The sequence below is a fragment of the Pithys albifrons genome, chromosome 4, assembly GCF_047495875.1.
Source record: "Pithys albifrons albifrons isolate INPA30051 chromosome 4, PitAlb_v1, whole genome shotgun sequence".
NCBI classification, from domain to species: Eukaryota; Metazoa; Chordata; class Aves; order Passeriformes; family Thamnophilidae; genus Pithys; species Pithys albifrons.
The window spans coordinates 13,719,383-13,742,031 of record NC_092461.1 but is presented as its reverse complement, the minus strand read 5'-3'; the positions used below and the strand labels follow the sequence as shown (position 1 = coordinate 13,742,031).

The 22,649-nt window shown below is 38.9% G+C and overlaps 1 protein-coding gene across 1 annotated transcript in view; it reads left to right on the top strand.

Annotated features, from left to right (window-relative positions):
* PHLPP1 (PH domain and leucine rich repeat protein phosphatase 1) overlaps positions 1-22,649 on the top strand; it is a 144,022-nt gene that overhangs the window by 62,315 nt on the left and 59,058 nt on the right. Inside the window, exons 2-3 of the mRNA XM_071553510.1 lie at positions 14,590-14,786; positions 16,762-16,887. Coding sequence (XP_071409611.1) covers positions 14,590-14,786; positions 16,762-16,887 — 323 coding nt within the window. The remainder of the gene's footprint in view (positions 1-14,589; positions 14,787-16,761; positions 16,888-22,649) is intronic.

The following is a 22,649-nucleotide window of genomic DNA, read 5'->3' as shown; positions in this document are numbered from 1 at the left end:
AGGAGAAAATAAAGATGATTGCTTTCTTTGTAAGTGGAGGGGCAGGTACTGATCTCTTCACTTTCGTGACCAGTGACAGGGCATGAGGGAATGGGCATGAAGCTGAGTCAGGGGAGGTTTAGGTTGGACATCAGGAAAAGCTTTTTCACCCGAATAGCAGTTGGGCACTGGGTCAGGCTCTCCTGTCAGAGTTCAGGAAGTGTTTGGACCATTGTCTTACTTTGAGGGGAAACCCAAATGTTTACCAAAACCAGAGGAGAGGATTCCTCCTCAATAAGCACATCACCCCTTATTAAATTTAAAAAAACCCCCAACTTTTATATACATTTTTAGAAAATGTATATAGGAAGGATAACTGTTCTTAACTACTATATATATAGAGATATATATAACTATAAACAGACCAGAGCAAACTACTCCCCCAGCACCAAAAAAAACATCACCCAAACACTGTAGGTTCCTCCTGGTGCAGTTATATTTATGAACAGTGTCGATGTCACACCTTGGCTGGCTGCAAGGTGAATTCTCAGTCTTTTCCCAGCAAGGCAGAGACAAGAGGGGTGTAGGACTCACGTGGTGCAGGATGGAGCCTTTCCTGTGGGGGAAGAGCAGACTCTCTCTCCTTGTCCTTTGTTCAAAAGAAGGGAACACTGAGTTGAGGAGTGGTGGGAATTCCCAGAAATCTCCTTGCAGTCAAAGTTGGTCCCCAGGAAAAGGTCTGTAGTATGTCCCAAAGCAGCTGTGACCCTCCTCTCTCTTCTCTCTCTCTCTGGAGCTCAGGGTCAACCACTCCTTTGTTCTCAGTCCCAGCACTTCAACTCCCAAAACCTTTGTGTTGGTAGGGTGAGAAAAATTCCCTGAAGGAACTCTTTGACAACCATGCTCACAGGCACAGGTTGTGATTCTTGGGGTGTGCGGCGCAGGGCCAGAAGTTTCTGATAGATCCTTTCCCATTCAGCATATTCTATGATTTGACTATTTGTCATAAAAAACATTACATTGAATAATTTCATGGTATTTCAGTTTAAGTCTCATTGTCTTTATGCAGTTGAATGTAATCTGTCCAGCTGTCTGGGATTGACCTATTACTTAAAATGACTAGACATTAGAGAGTTTAATTAAATCCATTAGGGTAGAAATACTGTATATGAAACTTATTTTTAAAAAAAAATACAAAACATCAACAATGTGAGTTGTAGTGATCTGAAGTATAACAGAATGATATGCATTTGGAGGTTGGCAGTGTTTGGTGTTTTGTACCCAACATGCTTCACTTGTGCAAAGTAAATAGTTTGCAATTAAAATTAATTATTGTTTTATCTAATAATAAATTTCACTGCACAAATTTTTGTTTCTGTGATGTTATTAAATAAAGTATTGCAAGTATATTCTTGACCTTTTCCTTTCTTGCTGAGGTGGAGATGATGATAATTGGAACATAAATAAATCATGTCCAAAAAGTCTTTAGGAGTCTCAGTTCTCCCTCAAAGGAGAGTGAGTGGACAGAGGAATCAAGATTATAGTATTTGAGGAAGGATTCTTTTCAAAATCTGTCGAAATGGTTTTAAAACCTCATCTTGCATATGTTTGTAAATGAGAGAGCATCACAGACATTTTTCTGACAATGAAGCTTGAAGTGTGTTTTAAAGAAATAAGCTTTAGTAGTGATCTTCGTTGTGGACATATGGCTGTGTCCAGTGACGCAATACGGCTCTGGAAAGGAAAGGCATAGGAGGGGAATTTTGATCAACCTTTTCTTGTTCCTCTTTATTCAGTTCAATGAAGCAGTTTGTGAGAGAGGAGTAGAGGATTAGAGTATTCAGTCATAAAGTCCAGGCCATTTGCATTCCTCTGCATGGAGCTGACCTGTGAAAGGGCTTTGAGAAAGGCAAATATAATGGGATTCCTTCCTCTATAAGGACACACTTAAGACAATTGGTCTGCTAGAGTGGGTGAATCAAAATGGAGAGCCTGCTTACATTAGATCTTGCATATTTTAGGTTTTTCCCCCTGATTATAGGGTGAAGGGTTCAATACAATTTTAATACTCAGATATGCTGAACTTTCAAGTGATGTGCATTGGAGATGAGTGGTTTTGGTTTTGTTGGAAGCTTTTTGTTTGTTTTTAGATGCTAGTATTGGCCAAGGAAGGAGGGTTGGAACAGTTTCAGTTGCTCTGTTTTTTTCAAAGTAAACAGTTTAACTACTATGTTTCTATACAGCCACAATATTTTTTGCAATAGTAGAGGAAGCATTCTTTCCTATGGCAGAAAATTGAAATATTGTTATAGTCTGATCACAATCAATATACTTAAATGGACTTACTTGTGCTGTGTATTACACTGAACACTGCCCAGCTGGACTGCTCTCTTAGTATTGAGAGGTCTTGGATTCAAGTGCCTGGAAGAAGCTGCTTGACTTTTAGGATAGGCTCCTCTCATAAGTAGGTGGGCACTTCAGACTCTGGGTATTTTCACTGAGAAGAGAAAGCTCTGAGAAGTACCCCAAGCTTCAAGTTGATCCTACTAGTGTTGTACAAAGTATTCATGGTGAGTATTTATGGATCCCTTTCTAAAATTACCATGAACCAGGTTAAAGTGGTGCTCTGATGGATTTTCCAGTTCTTGAGGTTGTTCTTAGCACACTCACTTTTCTGTCAAAGTTGAACTTACGAACTCATTTTGATTTCTCCTACATAACCTCCTGAGGCTTCAGGAGCTTTAAATCAGACTGTGTACTCATAAAACTGAAGCTTTGTATAGACTTTTTCTTCACTTGTTACAGATGTGGAAATTTTCAACATTTTTCATACACGGATACATAGCATCAAACAAGAAGCTTTGGAGAGTAGTTAGGCTTATGAGCTAACACTTAGGATTGTCCTTTCACAGCCCCTTGGAGTGCTTTGGACAGAAAACTGATGGGTTTCAGGATGACTCAGATGTGCGATAGTTGATTTAATTTAAAAAAGGAATGGAAAAAGCCAATCTTCTCTGGTTTTTTCCTCTCCTTTGTAATGAAATATGATGTGCACTCGTAGACAATTCCCATTTGCTATCCAGTGACTTCTAGTCTCAGTGGTAGAAAAGAGAAGAAACTGTGTCAAACCTGATATCTTTGGGTATGTGATAAATCTTCTCTGCCTGTTTCCAGGAGTAGAAGGGCATTGGGAAAGTGTTCCCTTTCATATTTCTTCATGATACATGTATCTCCCCACTGTTTCCTTCTTTATAAAATCAGACTTTCTTCTTTTGCCCCCCCCCCCCCCCCCCCCCCCAGGAATGCAGCCTGAATACAGAGTTTTGATACAAGTTGCCTTTTACTGCTGGCATATGTTTTTAAAATATGCTGGCATAATCCAACCTTTGTCATGCAAATTTGAAAACAGCAAACAGTTGAATGATGGAAGTTGATTTAAATTGAAGCAAAGGATACATGTTCTTTATCAAGAAAACAAGGTGGAAGACTATAAGCAGGCAGAAATCGGGGTAGTGAAACTTTCCAAGGGTATCTGCAGGTCCTGTCTCTCCTGTCATCCAAGCCTCTATGTGATTCTTGGAAGCTGCTCTTGCTGATAAAAGGGAAGTGAAAAAGAAGGGCTGTTATGCATATTATTAGGAACATCTCTCACTACAGAGTTGTAGGAAAGAGTGGGGGCAAGAGGCAACTGGAGAATAATGTGCTCTGTGCTACTTACTGAACTCAGAACAGCAAACCAAAAGGGTTATTGCTTTGACTGACTTTTTTTAAAAAAAAGTTTGTGTGAACATCCTACATAAAATCACAAGCACACACAAGTATTGGCTACTGTGGGGAAAGCAGGCAAGGTATAGACATAAAGTGTATGAACTATGCTTAACTAGCAAGTTGTGAACACGTTGACTCATAGGATGGAGTAAGATTGGCTCATAAGGATATGACTCAGCCAGAATACCTTCTAGCCAAAGCTTGGAAATGGTGTGTTAATGAAACTGAATTTTAAATGACAGATAATTCTCTGACAAATTCCTTGTGCTGTTTCTTCTGGCTTATGTGGTTTTCTGTCTTTGTGCAACTTGCAGCAGTCACTCAGTCCATATCTACTGGTTAATCTTTTTTAATTATTAGATATCATGGCTTTTTATTGTAGGTTTTGACAATTCCAAATCCAGCATTCTGGCCTTCTCTTTGCAGGGCTAACCTTTGGAGGGACTTGACTGGACAGCTCACACATTTCAGTAGATGCATTTCAGCTTATACATTTCAGTGTTATTCCATATCACAGTTTTTTGTGTTTTTTTTTTTAAAACTAGACCTGGTTGAGATGTGCTAGTAAGAGCCTTGCACCACTGTACAGAATTGTTTTGACATAAGCTGCTTTTTGGCTGGGTCCTGTAATAAATCTTGAGTTGAGATTTGGATCTATACAATAATGCTGGTACAGTGGTCTGTTGCAGGAAGTGGTGTCGTACTTAAAATGCTTACCTTAACAAGGATTTAGATTACTACGTGCTTCCAGATATGTGAAATACTGACTTATTCTTTCTGATGAAAGAGCAAGGACAAAATCATTGTACTTGAATAAAGTGAATAATGTGGAGGATCAAAGGACATCACACAACGAACCATTTTGGTTTTAGGTAGAATGCCTTTTATTGATACACTGCAAGCAGTTTATATAGGGTCAAAGCTATGTGCTAATTGGATAGTAATTGTCACACCATAAAGCAACATTTCTTATTGGTTATATTCCATATCTCACAAGTCCAGTGTTTTGATAAAACATCCTAGCAGTTCCCAAGTGAATCTCAAGAGTTCTGTGAGAAATTTTCATGAGTTCTTGTGTGAAAGTCTGGGGAGTAGTTGCTTGGAACTCCTGGGGAGTGACTTCTTCTTTACCACTCAGCAGCAGCTGTGCCTTTGTTTATTCTTTGCTGGTAGCTGCTTCCATCTCACAGAGTTCATACAGTCTGGATCGCTCACATGGCCATATTCTGTAAGAAATTAATCTACACTTGAACATGAATACATTAAACACACAAAATCATCTTGCAGCTAGTGAAATTTTCATCTAGAGTATATTGAAAGGTTTGCGTTACGCATGAAGTTCATACAAAACAATTCTTGATCTGTTGTGCATATGTGTTCCTCTGTAGCTTTTTTTAAACGTTTGACTACCCCCATCTTCCATCCTCGGGGCAAGGCAGGTACATGCAAGGGTGAGTGGGGATTTGCTCAACTTTTGCTGGTAAATAGCATAAATTTTTGTCTTTCTAAGACATACAGATGAACTTCTGCCAGGAGCTGTCATTCTTCCTTCTCAGAGGTGTGTGTGTTCAAGTAGTTATTTTGAGATTACATTGCCATGCTTCGTGTTGAGGATCTCACAGTGATAAAACCTGAAAGCAGCTGTTAACTTCAGCAGAGTCATCAGCGTAATTTTGCTCTTCAGTTCCATCAAGACTCCAGCTTTGCCTAAAACAGTTGGTTATCTCAGAGCTTTTGCCCATACAGCAATTGCTTTAGACAGGTAGGATGCCAGGGATTTCACTGTGCTTATGGCTTTATTGTGCATTGGGAGTATTAGAAGGAAAATTCAGTTTTTGCATGACTTTACAAAAATAAATGTGCATCTCCAGCATGCTGCTCAGCTGTGCTTTATGGGGGCTGAAATGGGGAGAAAGGGCAAAGATCAGTGGAACACTTATTGGGTCCCATCCTACAGAAGCTGCACATGCTGCCATGCAAGCAGTGGTACTACTCCAAGTTTGTAAGGCCTGGTGGTTTTGGCCTCATCTATTACACTTTCACTTTTTAATATCCCTGCATGGAATTGTAAAACTGTTCAGAAAAGTGGAGTTTCTTGAGGCCATCTTAATAAGGGATGATTTGAAATGTCTTGCTAAAGTATTCTTTTAAAGAAATATTTGTAAGGAATTAAATACTAGCACAAATCTTCCCACTGCAAGACCAATTCTGTTCTAAATTTACTTTAAGGAAAAATTCTAGGTAGATGATGTGACTGAAGAATTTGTTCGGTAGCTTCCTTAAATGAATCCTAAGTTCAAAATGGGAAGGTTGTTTTAGATAATACTTCCTGGAAGGCTCTAGACCAATTCTGCAGCTTTTTAGAACTGTGTTAAAGCACAGGACAAAGATGACATTTTTTCTTCATGGTTCATTTTCAGGATATTTCAGTTATTTCTCCTTGCAGAGGTGTCAAATGATGCTTTCCCAATGGAGCTGGTGTTGAGTTTTGCTACTGAAAAGCAGATAACTCTCTCCCCTTTTTGATCTTCAAAATGAAGTATTTGGGCATAACAACAGAATTCAGCCTGCACCCCATTACAGTTCATTGCAAGGAGAAGTTGGGAGTCTAGTACACATTGAGAGCCTCATTGTTTTGCTGAAATAAACAAGCCTGCCTGCATGTAACTTGCTTGGATTTCCTGCAGACAATTGAAGTGGATGGAAATGCATCGGTCTCAGGGTTTGAATGTGAGCTGCAGGAGTAGTCTTGTAGTGATAGATGGAATGAAGAATTTAAAAACATGTGGGTTTTCCATTTGTTGGGGGTGAATCTGTGTTCAGGGAGGTTTGCTTCTAAAGCTGAACTGTAAAATCTGTCAAAATACCTTGGAGCAGCTGGATCTGGTGTTCTCTTGTTACAGTCAGAACAGTTTGATTCCAAGGCTTTGAGTTTGCTGCCTCTGCATAGTAATCCAGATGAATTTCCACAGTGCTTGTTTGCTTTTAATTGGAAGTAGCGTCCTGTCGACCACTACATATCCTACTTTAACCTGTTGCCTTTATTAAGTTGTCCTAGTGTAGGAGTTGTACGGGTTAACAATGACTGTTAAATGAATTCTACTGAATCACTGTTGGATTTTTCTTCAGACACTTTTGCTTATTGTAGGTTGATATTTAGTTTTTTACAGTAAAGCTATTGCAGCCATTTTCCATGGATATATATAACATTTGATAGAAAAGCTTTTCAGAAAAGTAATTTCTGTTAAGTTTTGCCTATGATATCCTTTGAAGTATTGATAGCATGGTTTTAAAGCTCCAGAGTGGAGAATGGCAACACTTGTGAAAACAAGATAAAGGGACTGATCAAGTGAAAAAAACATTGAACTCTGTCACAGTGGGGGAAGAGGGATATTTTCCGGATTATGAAATACATACAAACCTCTCCTCCAGTGAGGATTTACTCTTAAGTGGAAGGCAGGATTATTGCTATAAAAGTAGTAATTATGGTTTTTGTATCATACCATATACAGATAATGCTTGTTTTCAAGGATGATCTTCCTGTAAAGGAGGAGGAACATGTTTCACAAATACTAAAGGCTTGTCTGTCTTTCACTATGCCAGTTTTGTCTCGTACGGAACATTTCTTTAAAGAAAAAAGGTTACTGTAGTTCAGTAAAATCCAGTATTTGGGGTCTGCTTTTGTTTCTCCGGTGAAAAGTTAACAGCCTTCAAGTAGTAGAGCTTGAACTGCTAATTCATAAAAGGAACTTAACTATTTCAGAGCTTCCCCCAGCACCCATATATTACAGAGTGCAACAAAATGAGAAGTATGAGTAAACTGTGTAACTAAGCTAATAGTTCACGTGCCCTTAAGAACACCATAATGGTGACGGAGCAGTACCGAATCAGTCAGTAGCCTTGTGTTAAATCTTACAGGAATTTTTATGAGTCTAAGTAGGTTTGAGTGCTGATGTTGGAATGGTTTTCCAGATGAAACTTTGATATATATGTATCTTGGTCTGTTACCTTTGCGAAAGCATCCTGCTGGTAGAGACCACAAAGTGAATCCTTGTTCTTAGTTAAATATAAAGGCTCATAATTCTGTGACTTTGTTCTGAAACTATGGTAGTGTCCTAGTTCAGCAGACTGGGACTAGTTTATCACAGTGTGGGTGTGACCAAAGCTGTGTATTCAAAACCCTCTGTGCAATTTCCCACGAACTGTTAACAATGGACCATTTGCAGCAGCTGCCCAGGGCACATCTGATGCAGCAGGATGTAAACTGGGTGTTAAAGAAACCTGTGAGATAAGAGCTATGATAACTCCCCTCCAGGAAGTTGTTAGCATCTTCACATCCAGCCTGCGGGGGCGTGTCTTCTAATGGGCCATCAGTGATTCCAAAAGTACCCCATGACTCAGAGTCAGATCACCCATTGTGGAACTCCCCGCCCTGGGGGAGGTACTGGGCATTCCCACCTGGACCTGAGGGTATATAATCTTGGGATTTGGAGACCTCTGGGACCACTCATCAGATCCAGAGGAGGGGCAGAACCTCGACCACCACTCTTGACCAGACTGTGACTGTCATCTGCACCAACAGGTTTTTATTTCCCTTCTTTTAACTTTGGATTCAGGGGGAACCATGCGGGGCTCAGCACAGGGGCTTGATGAAAACCATTCTGTTTGTGCCCCAGTGTGCTGGGTTATACTTCTGGGTTTTGTGGGTTAAAACCAATATCTCTCTGTATCATTGCATTTATCGTAATATTTTTATTAAATTGTAACTCTGACTTATGATGTCTTTTGTGTTGGGTTCATTGTTCCTGCCAGTTTACCTTTAAACCAGCACAGGTAGTGTGCCCCTTCATAGGGAAAAACTTCTAATAAGCATGTAACTAAGTTTCTTCTTAAGTTTCAAATAAAAATAAGAGCAGTAAAATAGTTTCAAAGGTTTTACTTGTGCTTTTCTGCTTCCTTTGCCATCCTCTTGTTTTAAATCCAACTTGTTGCTTTATTTTTATACATGTCATTGCCCTGGGCCTTGCCTGAAGCTGTCACTGCTGTCCCTAGTTTGACAAGAATGAAAGGGGAAGCAGCCTTGCATGACTGTAAAGCTTAAAAAACATTGCAGGCAGTAGCTTCATCTGTATTTAATGAATGGGCTTGAGCAAAAGTAGAAATCTGCAAAATGATCTGGCAGTAAGGGTTCAGCAGCAGCTACTGTGGTAGTTTCCCAAGAGGTGGGCAAAGACACGCAAAGGCTTTCACTGTTTTAAGCTAATTGATGCCTCTTTACACTTACATTTAGGCTGGACCAGTGCTGAGTCTCAGTTTGTAGGTTTGCAGGGAAGGTGTGATGTGTTTCTGACTTCAGTTCAGAGTGGTGGTGGGGATGGTGCTCCAGGTGTGAACTGAGGGTCTGCCACCCACCATGATGGTTCTACCTGACCAGCTAGGAAACAGCCCGGCTTTACCAAGTGGATTCAACCCAAAATCTTAAAAACTGAATGGAGGTGTTCTTTTTCTCCAACGCGTACAAGAATTGATAGTCACAGAATGTTAGCATGTGAAATATCTTATTTCTGCAATGACTTGTTGAAAGTTGTAGGTGAGTTTCATTAGATGTCCTCTCAAGCAGCAGACATGCCATTCCTCTGCTCTCCATACTGAACCGCTCACCATGAGCTGTCCCTGAGGCCTCTCTTTCAAAAAGAGAAGCAAGAAACTAAAGCAGCCTGTTTTGTCTGAAAGGGCTCAGGGACAGCTTGCATAGAACAGCTGATGCAACGGTGGCCTCAGGCCAGGGGCCCAACAGTCTGCAGATGAGGATGACGACCTCTTGTAGCTGCCCAGCTGTAGCAAGAAAATTACATCCCTAGATTAGGCATTTAGAGTCATGCACTCACTTCTGAAAAGTCTCAAATTTAGACAGTATTCCTACTGCATATTAACTTAAGCTTCTCTTATCACTGGTGACTATCTGAGACAACTCAGGGTGGGCAGTCTCTTAAGCTAGCCAGGCTGCTTGTACCCTGCAGGTTGTGAGGAATTTTTAGTTTTCATTCCATCAAACCAGTATTAATAATAAAAATAAGACCTGCTGCACAGAAGTGAACTGCTTCTTATGTCAACATTTTTCCCTGCCTCCCGAATACTTTTATGTCCCATAATTAGCTGGTATTTTGTAATGTATTCCATATGCCTTACATTGTTGGGATAAAGAGCTTTAATCCGGTATCCAAAGCGAGTGGCTATGAGTATTTATTTAATAAGATTTTAAGTCTTTGCACTAGGCAGGATGTCAGTATGTTGCATACTAGAAGCTTCCTCAGGCTGCTCGTGGTGAGATCTTAGTTCTTTAACATCATGGAAAGATCACTTGTGGAAAGATCACTTGTGTCCCATCCACGCTTCCTGTGAAGGAAGGTAGGTTTTGTGGTTCCAGTGACAGTCCTGTGGTTTCAATCAAATTCCTTGCTTTTCTTTGTCTTTGTTGTGGATACCACTAGTTTCCCTCCAGGACTCAGGGCAAGCTAAAACAGAGGAATTCAACTATGAATATTAAGATAGCTAAATGAGTGGTCTGTTCACAATTCCTTGAGGCATCTCCTCCAATGCGTCATGCAGAACAAAAGTCCTGTTGTGGGGGTGCTTAGGTGTTGCTGTAATCTTGGAGACCTGACAGGGAATGAAAAAGAATCTTTTTATGGTTTCTTGATAGAAATACTAACTGTGCTGATTGGGCTTAGCACTGAAAAAACTGTTTCTGGTATGCAACTCTTCTAGATGTTCTGGTATACATGCTTCCACTCTGATCAGTGCAACACTAATTACATTTAGAGCTTTTGGCAGGATGCAAATTTATGTTTCAAGTCACAAAGTATCATCAGTACCATTTTGTCTGCATGATTATCACAGGTCCCTGTGAAAGCTCATCTTCTCCCTTCAGGGTTAGTTAAAACTGAAGAAAAGTCTGAATGTGAATCTCATGTGACCTTCTAAATCTTGAATGAGAGATCTGTAAGGCAGATTGAAGAATGTAATTTCAGAACTGCGGATGTTTTTACCGGAAATAGTGCTTCCACTGGCACTGGCAGGTTAACCTCAAAACCAACTGATTTTTGGTGGTGATGCTGTAGTTGTGCCATAATTTGTGTGTGTGATTCTTAGCCTGAAGTCATTCTGGTGTAGTCCAAATGGCTCCCCCATCTCTCTCATACACTTGGAAGAAAAAGGTCATTTGCCTTCTTATTTATTTTCCAGGTCAAAGAGAAAGCAGGTGCAGTTCTGAGCCCTTTGCTTGTCCTCCACTGCCCAGCCTGTCAGGGATGAGCCCTCTTGCAGGAGATTCTGCAACTTGCTGCTTTTCCCTGAAGTGAGAAACAGTCAGCCTTAGATCGCTTCACACTTTTGCTGCGGCAGAGCTCACTGTCATTTAGACTTTTTCCTGCTTTTATGCTCTCTTGGCAGCAAATATCTGAGCTCTTTAAAGCTGCAGTCTGTCCAAGCTTATTTTTCAGTAGGCAAGGCTGCTGCTTTTCAATCAGGTTTTGCTTGTAATTACCTGTAAAACTTCTGCAGATTTAGGAATCTGGTTCCACAACTAGTATGTCCTTCAATAACCTGTGCTTAGAATCAAAATAAGCCAGTAGCTTTTAACTCCTCCCCCCACCCCTTGTATGATATTTTAAAGTGGGATACTATCAAAGACCAATTATTACAACCCTTTAGCAGGAAGAAAACTGAATATGTGAGCAGATTGCATCTCATGCAACAATGTGATCCAATATTAAACATGGGCCTTTCGTTACAGAATCATGGAAAGAGCCTAGGTTGGAAGGGACCTTGAAAGATCATCTGGTCTGACCAGATGGTTCGTTATGTAGAGAAGTAGACAAGAATAGGAAGAGAGAAGCCATTTGCTTTAATGAAATAGGCCCAGTGTTTTATTTCTGTATGTTCTCATCAAGCACCTTCTGGCTTTCACTTAGCAGAGTAGTACTTTCTGGGGAAAAGCACCTTAAATCCTTTCAGTTTCAAGGGGTTGTTTGATTTTTTTTTTTATGTATTTGTAGGAATAACTAAAGGTTCTTATCCCAGTGATTTTCCAATCAAATACGAAGTTTGAGAGTAAATACAGTTCATATCTAGCATGATTGCTTCTAATGATAGCTCTGTTCTGGCTTTTCTAGTACCTCTTTCCTAATGATAGTAATTGGTACTGTGACTTAGAACCTCTGTGAATTTATATGAAATTTTAAGAACTGTCTTTTAGAGACTTCTGAGTAGTTTTACAGGTCCAGCTGTGTGTAACTTCATGGAGCTAATTCAAGAGAGTCTGGTCCTAGAAAGCAGGTTTCTCAGATACCTGAATTTTTTCCCCTGTAACTTTTTTTCCAAGACTAATTTTTCAGCACCCTTTGTGAAGTGTGAGTACCCAGTGTGGTATTTGTTTTACTACTAGACTAAGCAGGGTAATGTTACTTCTTAATTGCTCCAGAATGCTGTTGTGTTTCATACCGAGCCTCTTGGCTCCTGCACTACAGCCAGAGCTTGTACTCTGCTGTCCAACATAATTCTGAAGAATTTCTAAAATGTGAGGTTTTTCAGGACACAGGTCTGCCCACATTAAGTGCAAATCATGCCCTTTGTTCCTGGATGCCTAAAGTTGCATTCAGCTATGTTGAAATGCTAAATGAGCTTGTCTTCCCAAGAGATTGAGGTTATGCCTTGCAGTCCTAAGGGATTCAATCAGCAGTGGGTTGTGCTTTTCCAGTGCAGTTAGAGAAGCATAGTCAGAAACAGACCTTGGAAGATGATCACAATACATAATTTTTAAGGTGAAACCACCGAGACTCCTGACAACTATTCCTTATACAACTGTTTTATTATTATTTACCAGGCACCTTTTACTCCATTACAGAGATTTGATTGTTTCTGTGTGTGGTTAATTCTTTAATCAATGTTCTGCAACATAGAGCCCCTCATTCTGCACAAGTGAGTTAAATTATCAGTTTCTTTAAGAACAAGATGTTTCATATTCCAAATGTAATGTTTGATTCAGATTTTGTGTTTGTTAAGGCCGAGTTGCTCTAATTTACTCACTTGTATTCCCTATCAGTCATGTTGTAGCTTTGCAAGAATGGGTGTCCGCTATTTCCCTCTATTCTCTTGGGCAAAGAGTTTATCCATAGCTTCTGTGTTGGATATGAATTTGCTTGGTAATGAAATCACTGCTTTCTTGGAGACAGTACCTTGTGGGAATTAAAATTTCCACCTTTCAGCTTCAAGAAACAGCAATGTTTCTGCAGATCCAAACTGGCAGACATCAGTAGCCTAAATGTTAGTGTTTATTAGAGCAGAGCAAGGCTTCAGGGCAACTGTGCCAAATGTTGGCTCATTATATTGGCTGGAAGATTCACAAAGGCTGCTTTTAAAGATAAGGACAAGAAATGATTCAGGCTAGGTGGGGATGAGAGAATGGCAGTGGGTAGGGCATGTGGTAGATGTCTTTTATCTTTCCGTAGTTAATTTGAAGGCAAGAGCAGACTCATTGAGACAAATGAGCTGTCATACAAGCAGGAATAATAGCAAGCTGAAGTAATAGTGTGCAGCACTTGTCGCTGCTGGAGTTTGCTTGGCCCTGGTCTGAAATATCAGTGTTAGAAGACAGGATCAACTCTGCTTTTCTGGAGTCCTAACTAGTTAATAATTCCTTGTATTTAAGAATGTTGGGAAACATTAGTGGAGGAAATGGGTGATTTGTCTTTTATCATGATGGAGAAGCTACTTGGCATTAACATAGTTCATTTATTCATGGTTCATTTATCCAGGGGAGCTGCCTCCCAAAGTTTCACTAACACTGGTGTTCTTACATGAATTAGAACTGGTTTAACATGAACATGATTAGCTCTTGTCTCTGTTTGCAGAAGACTTGTATATTTGGATGACTCAGATCTGGGCTGAACTGTTTTGGGTTTGATAGGGTAACTTAATGTAGATAAATACCTCAGATAAGAATAAATAATTTGTGCTTCTTCCTGTTTGCATCCTAAAAGAACATGGTCCTGTAAAAGCAGAGATGAGAGACACTTTTTTTTGTTGCCATTGCTCATGATGGTTTCTACAGAGGAGAATCTTACTAATGGATTAGATTAGTAGAGTCTGAGACATTTAAAATCATTCAGCAGATTTGGTCTAATTGGTAGTTATGCTAATAATATGAATTATTATAAATAGTGAATTCATTGTAATGCAGATAAAAGAACTTAAGCTTTTTGAAGCTCTGCGCAAACTGAAGCAGGGTCTGGGTTGCATCTGCTTACATTGGGGCTGAGTGTACTGCTTCTGCTCTGGGGTGTGGACTGAGCAGAGTGAGCTGAGGAAAGCAGGGACTGAATTTTGGTAAGCTATTGAACCTATTCAAACCACAACCTGAAGGACAGCCAGAAGAGACATGAAAGTGAAAAGATACAGTTCAGCATGCAGTACGTCACCCCCTTCTCCAGTTAACAAGCAGGCAATGTAAACTTAGCAGTAACCAATTACTGTTGCAGATGAACATGTGATTTCCAGGTTCCATAGAGAAGACTGGTGCCATTAGTTGGTACTTCTGTGACTATTGCAGATTATTTAATGTGATCTGCACTTCATGTTATACCTGTCATATACCTCTGCCTATGAAAGAAGTCTGTACTGAAGCTGATACTAAATTACCTGCTTGCATCATTTTGAAGCTGTATTTCATTTGTCCTGCTGCAGTTTATAGCTTAATATTTGCTGGTAAAATCTCAAGATGACTTAAAGTGAAAGAGGCAAAGACTTTATGTGATGAAGTGGATGATTTTGTTTCTGTTTCAGGAAAGCCCCACAGCATTGGCAGCTCTGAAAGGATTCAGCTCTCAGGAATGTACAATGTTCGAAAAGGGAAAATACATTTACCAGTGAACAGATGGACAAGACGCCAAGCTATCCTTTGTGGAACATGCCTAATTGTCTCATCAGTAAAAGAAAGCCAGACTGGAAAGATGCATGTCCTCCCTTTAATTGGTGGAAAAGTAAGATATTTTATTTTATTATTTGCTTGGATAACCCCTCTGACTCTTTATGCAGAGAAGATTGCATTCAATTAGGATTATTTTGATGCCTTGAAAGCTTGCTTCTGTAAATGGGATTTTCAAAATACATAAATGACTTTTGATTATGGTCAGTCATATTTAACAATTTTGGATGTTTGAATTAAAATTATAAATAAAAGCAATGGATGCACAATCAGCTTCTTTTTCTTGTGTGCATTGTTAGGTGTTTTATATGTGCAGTAGTATATAGCCAAAGGATACGTGCAGCTGTATTGTGTATGATCCGTGCCATGCCTTCTCATCCAGATTTTATCCATGCTTAAGGTCTGAAAACCAGTAAGGGCATGGGTGTATTTTTAACATTGGAGAAGTTTTGAGAGTTCAGCATTGTATGAGTACTGGTCTGTTCTACGCTAACAGCAACAAACAGTTGTGAAAAGCTGAAACTGTACCTTTTTCTAATTGATTACATTTGAAACCCAGGAATTTCAGACTGAACACAAAGAAATTTTTTTTTCACTGTGGTGGTGACTGAGGACTGGCACAGGTTACCCAGAAGAGTGATGGAGTCTTCATCACCTCTGGAGATATTTAAAAACCATATGGACTTTGTCCTGGGCAACTGGCTGTTGGTGGTCCTGCCTGAGCAGGAGGTTGGACCAGATGACCTCTAGAAGTCCCTTCCCACCTTAACCATGCTGTGATGTTGTGAAACTGTAGTGAGGACAGTAAGATTACATTACCATTTCAACCTAAATAGTGTTTTCAGAACACTGTTATTTGGCTTGTTTATCCAAGGTAATGGGAAAAGAGTCATTAGCTTGAGGAATTTACACCTGAAGTAATCCTCCTTTACATACAGATAAGTTGAATTCTGAAGAGTTACTGGGAGAGAAACAAGCTTCCCAGTATTGGACATATGCAGACTAGAGCTGATTCATTATTATTCTATACTAGCAATGTGAAAAGTAGTGCTGCCTTCTGAGAGCTGTTTTTCCTGTCTCCTTTCATGATTCTTCTTATGATCCTTCAACTCTTCCCTGGAGATACTGAAGAAGAGACATTGTCCTCTTTTAGCAACAGGGTGTGAACTCTTAACAGTGGATTGTGTTCCTGGCTGTAGGATGCTGGAGAGGACAGGATTCAGGTTCCCGTTGGCCTTCTCTTTGAGATGAAAAATGTACATGTATTTTTGAATTTTAAAAGGGAAAAGATTGTGTACCTTTTTTAATTGCTTAACATGAAATTTCTAAGTTGCTTTTGCACAGAAATGCCCTACGTGATGTAAAACATGCAGACTGTGTTAAGCAGAAAGCTGACAAGAAATTTTAAAAGAAAATTATAACTAAGCTCCAAAAAATGAACTGAGGCCTTCTGCTGACAAAGCTTGTGAGGAGGATGCTTGGCACAGAAGTAAATGTTTTTTAAATTACTGCTCAAAATATTCTTCCTCAACCCCGTAAATACTCTGCGCTTCCTGGTTTGCAAATGCTGTGCAGAGCCATTGAGACCATAAGTTGTGTGGGACTTCTCGTGTATGGTAGCAGAATTATGTATTCTGGGTGTTTTTTAGCAAGTTGAGAAATGCCAAAGGATTTAATTGGGCTGTAAGAGAAGCATTTTGTTAAGCCTATTTTTAATAACCAGGAGTATGAATTGCATAAAAACAGCCTTAAATGTTTTTCATTGGCCTACCTATTATGGCGTTCAGTCTCTATTAAAATGTTCAGGTTCTTGGTGGTTTTCTCCTTTAGTTGTGTTGTCCTTCTGTTCTCATTCCTTCCTGTGGAGATTTTGTGAATATTTGACAGCCAAGATCCAGCCTAAGTGTTTGAGGTGGTTAGACCAGGTCTACTTGATGAGCTCCTCTGGCACACTTTTAACTTTGCCCTGGGGAGTTCTACAGAGGGACTTTTGATTCTTGTTGACTAACAGTTTTGTGTCTTTGCTGTAGGTGGAAGAAGTGAAAAAGCACCAGCACTGTCTAGCATTTAGCTCCTCTGGACCTCAAAGCCAGACCTACTACATTTGTTTCGATAACTTCACTGAATATCTGCGATGGCTGCGACAAGCATCAAAGGTGAGAATAGTGCTGACTCCTGCCTGAACAGGATGTTCTCAGAGTTTCCCCCAGCTCAGTCTTCTCTCTGTAAACTTTAAAGTTACATTCCCTCTTCTGGGTTGATTGTTATGAACTGCTGTTAGTGTTGCACAAAATTACTCAATTTGAGAGTTCTTGGTAACATCAGTAGGGAGGTGAATTTTTCTGCATTTACTCTGAGACTTCTTTCTACCATGGTTGTGTAAGGAAAGTGCTGTGCCTCTTCCCTTTTCACCCAGCTGGATGGATCTAGTGAGATCATTTGAACAAAAAGGATGCCAAATATCTGTCAAAATTTCAGTTTAAAAAGCTTTACTTCAGTGTTACTAAAACTTAAAATAGTATCAGATTTTTTAAATTTATTCCTTACACAGAACCTACATATTAAATTGCTACAATTAAGGATTTTTCCTGCCTAGAAATATTGCTGAATCTCTTTAGTTTTATAATTGTTTGATTTTTTTTAGTAAGAAATAAACAGTCATTTTGTCAGGGAAAAAAAGTTGCTAAGTAAAACCTTCATAAGCATATTTTATACTGTGCTTAGAGCACAATTAATTATGGAAATTTAGGGCCTGCATTGTTTCACTTGACTCTTCAGTTCCGCTTTGAAAAGGTGTTTTTGTAGTTACTTGTTTTATCTCTTAATCCCTGCTACTTTTTTGTTAATTCCTCTCTAAAGTAATTTGTGTATCTTGAACCATTATATTTTCATAATTTTTTTATCATGTGAGGAGTTCTGCTGTACTGTCAGCATTCTCTCCTCTGTTTTCTCGTTGGGCCTAAACTCATTGGTTTTATACTTGATAGGACTGTCCGTGCTCTTTACTATGGTAAAGCAACTTAGTTTTATGTAGTAGTACAGAGAGATAATCATGTGACACTAGTTCAGTTTTGTCTTTTTAGATTGCAATAATGTGTTATCCAGCCTGTTGCCAATGATACAGCCTTGGTTGTGAGCTTTTTTAAGAGGTTTGATTGTATGTCAAACTTCTTTGAGCAGTAACTAATTCACCTCCCAACACGTGCATCTCTTTTCATGTCCTTTAAGTTACTTTTTTCTAGTAAGTTTTAAAATTCTTTTCAAAGAAGCTGTTCTGATGTATCTGCTTAGGTCTGTTAAGCCTCAAGGTAAAAATTCCAGGGCATGTTTTATGAGACAGTGTGGCACGGGGTGTCAGGTTTTTGAGTTCTTGCTGCTTTGTGGCTCTCTCTGGGACAGTAGTGCCCTTTCATCTTCAGAGGGTTTGACATGAGATAAATGAAAGGCAAATCTCATGAGTGAGGAAAACAGTGGAAAACAATGAACTTCAGAAGTAGAGATAAATGGTTAGAAACCCCCTCTGAATTACTGGCAGCATAAGCTTGTTCTGTGCCATGCTGTGCTTCTCTCTTTCTGGTTCACCCAAATGACTAATAACATCGGGAGGATAGCCAGCATGAGAACATATCCCCATGCACTCATGATAACCTCCTGTTTTATTTATGAAAGACTGGAAGGATAATACATAGTTTCAAGTGTGTTTTCATACTATTAGAACTGAAGAAACTTGCTGTGCTTTTAGTTGGTAAAACATGCTTCAAGTTAAAAATTATGCATTTGTCCCAACTCCCCACCCTCCAAACATGAGTCTTGAAGTTCTGCATTTTTAAATAGTACTTTCCCACTTCAAGTTGCTCTTTTGATGTTTGAAGTTCCTGTCCTTAGACTGAAAAACAGAGCCAAGCATTATTACATGCAAGGCAGTCTTGTGGGAAGTGCTGCACAGTAACACTGTTCCTGAAGAACAGAAACAAGGAAACTAATAATGCTGCAACAGTAACTCAAATTTCCTCCAATTGATGCTGTTTGTGTCCTAGTGCTTAATTGTAAGGTGCAACATACTTGATTTACATATACAACTAAATGAGAAAAAGTTTAACCTTCAGCTCTGTAGTTCAGGCAAGCTGATGTTTGCATGCTGGGAAAAACCCCAACATTTATATGAGATATTCTTCCTCAGGTGTTTAGAAACCACTCAAGTTCAAAGCTGTTAAAATATTGTTGATAAACAAGAAAATACTGTGTAAAGCACTGTATTTCTAAAGGTAAACACATTTAGGAAGGGAGATAATGGCTCTCAAACTCTTGAGTTTCTGTTGCTTCTTAGGAGCTAGGTCACATATGCTTACGTATTCTTTAATTGTGGTGTTGTATATAGTACTTGTACTTTTATGAGTTGTTATGAATTATATTTAAGACTGTATTTTGATGGTGTTGTTTAATGGCATTTGTTTTTAAAGTGACTTTTGTGTTAACTTATATTCAGTGGTAGTTTTTCTGCAGTCCTTTGTGTTTCCAATGTGTGCTGCTGAAAACTGAGGCTTCTGATACTAGTGTAATGAAAGCTTTAATTATAAATTTTATTGCAGAAGGAAATGCCTGGTAAAATATTTCATTAAAATTGCTGGATTCACTTTTAACTATGAAAAAAATATTCATGTCTGTCTTCTGTATACTTCAAAAGAGCAAGAGGATGATGTCATTTCAACTTTCAAATAACAAGCTCCATCCTAAAAGGAGACTTTGCAAAGAATGCTTGCTCTGCAGTCTTTTCCACCACAGAATATTGGCAATGTTGACTTTTTAGTGGTGTTTCAGAATGAGACAAATCTTAATGCATCACTCCTGCAATAAATATGTGTTTGTAAGAGAAGATTTGAGTTAATGTTTGCCTGGGTTCAATTTAATTAAAAATGAGCATAGTTCCTGTATAATCAGATTCATTGTAACAGTGAAATTTATTATAGCCAAGACAGCTCTCATGCTGTGCCCCAGTAAATTTTTAGATGGGATTTGTGAATATGTCTTAGAATTAGTTCTCTTGTATATGTGTATTCTTAGATGAACGAAACTCCTGTTTTCAGGACAGACTGGAATTATTGCGCAAATACCGACCTAAATGTTGAACTTGATGTCATACTTGTTCCAAATAGGTCACTTTCAGATGTGCTGATTTAACCTCAAACAGAATATTTTTAATAGCTGGAAAAGTATCTTGTTAGTTAATATTGATAGTTCTATAGCACAATGCAATTCTCCTTTTACTTTCTAAAAACTGGAGTCCGAATTAGGGAAGCTCTAAAGGAAAACAACAGAAGATTTGGTCCATTGTGATCTAATGCATTCATTCTGTTGCCAAATGTTGAAAAATAAGCTTATGCAACTGAGAGAGGGAGCAGAGAGGAAAGAAAGGAACATTTCCATGGCTTTAAAGAATTTTGTCTGCATAAAGTTGTCATGATGGTTCTGGAACTGGCACAATTACTTGCTGAGCAAATCTGCCACTACTTGCTTCTTGAATGTCAATTAAGGAAGGACAGAGGAAAGAATGTGCATTTAACAGTGAGGAGGACATGATGAGGGCTTTAATCATTTGCCTCTTCCAAAAGCTAAAAAGTCACACCCTTAGTGTAGAAGAGAGAAAGGTGTTATGTGAAAGGTGTAATGGAGTGGTGGAACTTGCTGTTGTGAGGTATATGTTTGGGATGTGGCGGCAAGCACCTGCTGGTTGACACTTCTAACAGCTAAACCTAAACATTTTTCAATATGTGAAACAGCTTTCTAATAAAAATACAGCTTCTAGTCTGTAAGGAAGGTTTGAAGCCATTAGTGTCATGGTTAAATTTGCCCTACATTATATTTGTCTTGGCTTGTCCTCTAGGTGATTGACCTGTTTCATATTTGTTTCTAGATACTGTAATAATCTATAAAGTCTTTACAGAGTTCATCATTGCAGTGATTTGTATTACCAAACCTCAGTTGTCTCTGGAGGCATTAAGGACATGCATTTCTAATGCTTGTCAAAACCAGCTCAGAATACCTTTTTACCAAAGCCTTGACCACAGAGCGGTGCCAATGACAAATGTAAAGTATATGCAAGGATAAAATAGTTTATTTTAAGTTAATTTGGGATGCTGCTTGTTACAGTGCTGCCAATTCATACTTTTGAGTCACTGGATTCACTGTCTCCTCTCCAGGTATCTGTTTAGCCTTGTAAACAAGAGAGAACTTTACCTTAGTTTCCATGCAATCTGATTTTCTAGATAAGTATTTTTGCTTTTACCTTTGGCTGTTGGTTATTGCCTTTGGTCATTCTGTAGAGAATGGTTGTATGCACCAAACAAACTGTGTTGCAGTTAGGGGGTTTTGACATCATCTTCTACTTTTATAGTCTTCCGTGTGTTTGAATCATGATTCTGGGCTACCATGTTTGTGTGTATTGGGGACAGGTTGGAGCTCAGGGATGTTCTGGTTTTTGAGAAGGTGACCATGCAGTAGTTGGTTTGTTTCTTATGCCAGTTGTGTTTGGAGGCTTGAAAATGAGTCTCTAGTCTAGTATGACCTAAAAATAAGTCTCTAGTCTACCACCACCATCTTCTGAAAACAGCCTTTAACCAAAGCTGTTTTCTCTGAGGATAAATGTTAGGGTTTCTTCACACTAAGCAGTGCTATTAGCCTATTGCAAAAGTAGATTCAACATCTAATGAAGAAAAGAGAATCCAGAAAGGATTTCTCATTTTTCAGGGGTGCTTTTTTTGAGCTGATCCTTTTTTACAGGAAACATGATGACTCTAAGTTTAGTACAAGGAAACCGTTTTTTTCCTTTAATACCATAAAATGACAATATTGAGATAATGCTTTGTTTAAAAATAGATCCCTAAAAATAAACCCACAACTTCCTTTTGGTAGTGATTACAAGTATTCAAACATGAACAAACATAAATACCTTTTCTCATGTATGAAATCTTCAGTATTGGGGACCTCTGCTCTGCAGTCCTATCTGGTTGTACTTGCTTTCACACTTGTGATGTCAACTGTGAAAGCAGAAGATTGGGCAAAGCAAACTTGAAGCCAGTTTTGTTTCTCTTTTTATGATGACACTTGAAAGTGCTCCTCCTCCTCTTTCCCTGCAAAACCTATTCTTTTGTGCCTTTTGTTGTTAGAGGTTAGTTGATGTTTTGAAGGGAACTTCTTGAGTGTGTTTCAGTGTAGTCTTTCGTAATGGCTCAGGAGGTGTTTTGGCTCAGCTGCTTAGTTTTGCATGTCAGAATAGTTCAGCTGATTCCAAAATGGTGTCTTGGTGATTTGAGGGTTTTATCTTCATTTCTGTTCTAGAAATATAGAATTATAGCTTTGCTGTATTTTTCTCCTTTCCTTGCTGGAATTTAGAGAGTCTGGTTATTGTTTTGGACTCGCTGCCTTTAGTTAATAGTAGTTACTGAGGTATTGCAGCAAAGAGTGAGAACAGAAAACTAGGTATTGTCCACACATCTGGAATAGCATTGAAATAACATCTTTTGAAGTTCTTAAATCAGGTTTGGTATTATTGAAGCCAGATTTGTGCAGCTCTTGCATAAATACAGGAAAGCATTGTCTAGAAACTCAGTGAGGTGTTGCAGATGCTACCTTTTATAGTGTGTTCAATGCAGAAGGTTTCCAAAGTGTTTTCAGTAATCTGGGAGTGAAAGGGTAGAAATAAGTAGAGGAATGTTACTTTATTTCTAATGAAGCTCCAAGGAACCAAGTATGTGCAGTGAGCAGATCCTATGAGACTGGACAGGATTGATGGGACTGACATATTGCACAGTACTTTGGTATGTATAAGATGATAACAGAGTCTGTCTTTACACTGAATTGACTATAACACTGAGAGCCTGTCCAAGCAAAGTCTAGCAGGAAGGAAAAAAAGAGAGGAATT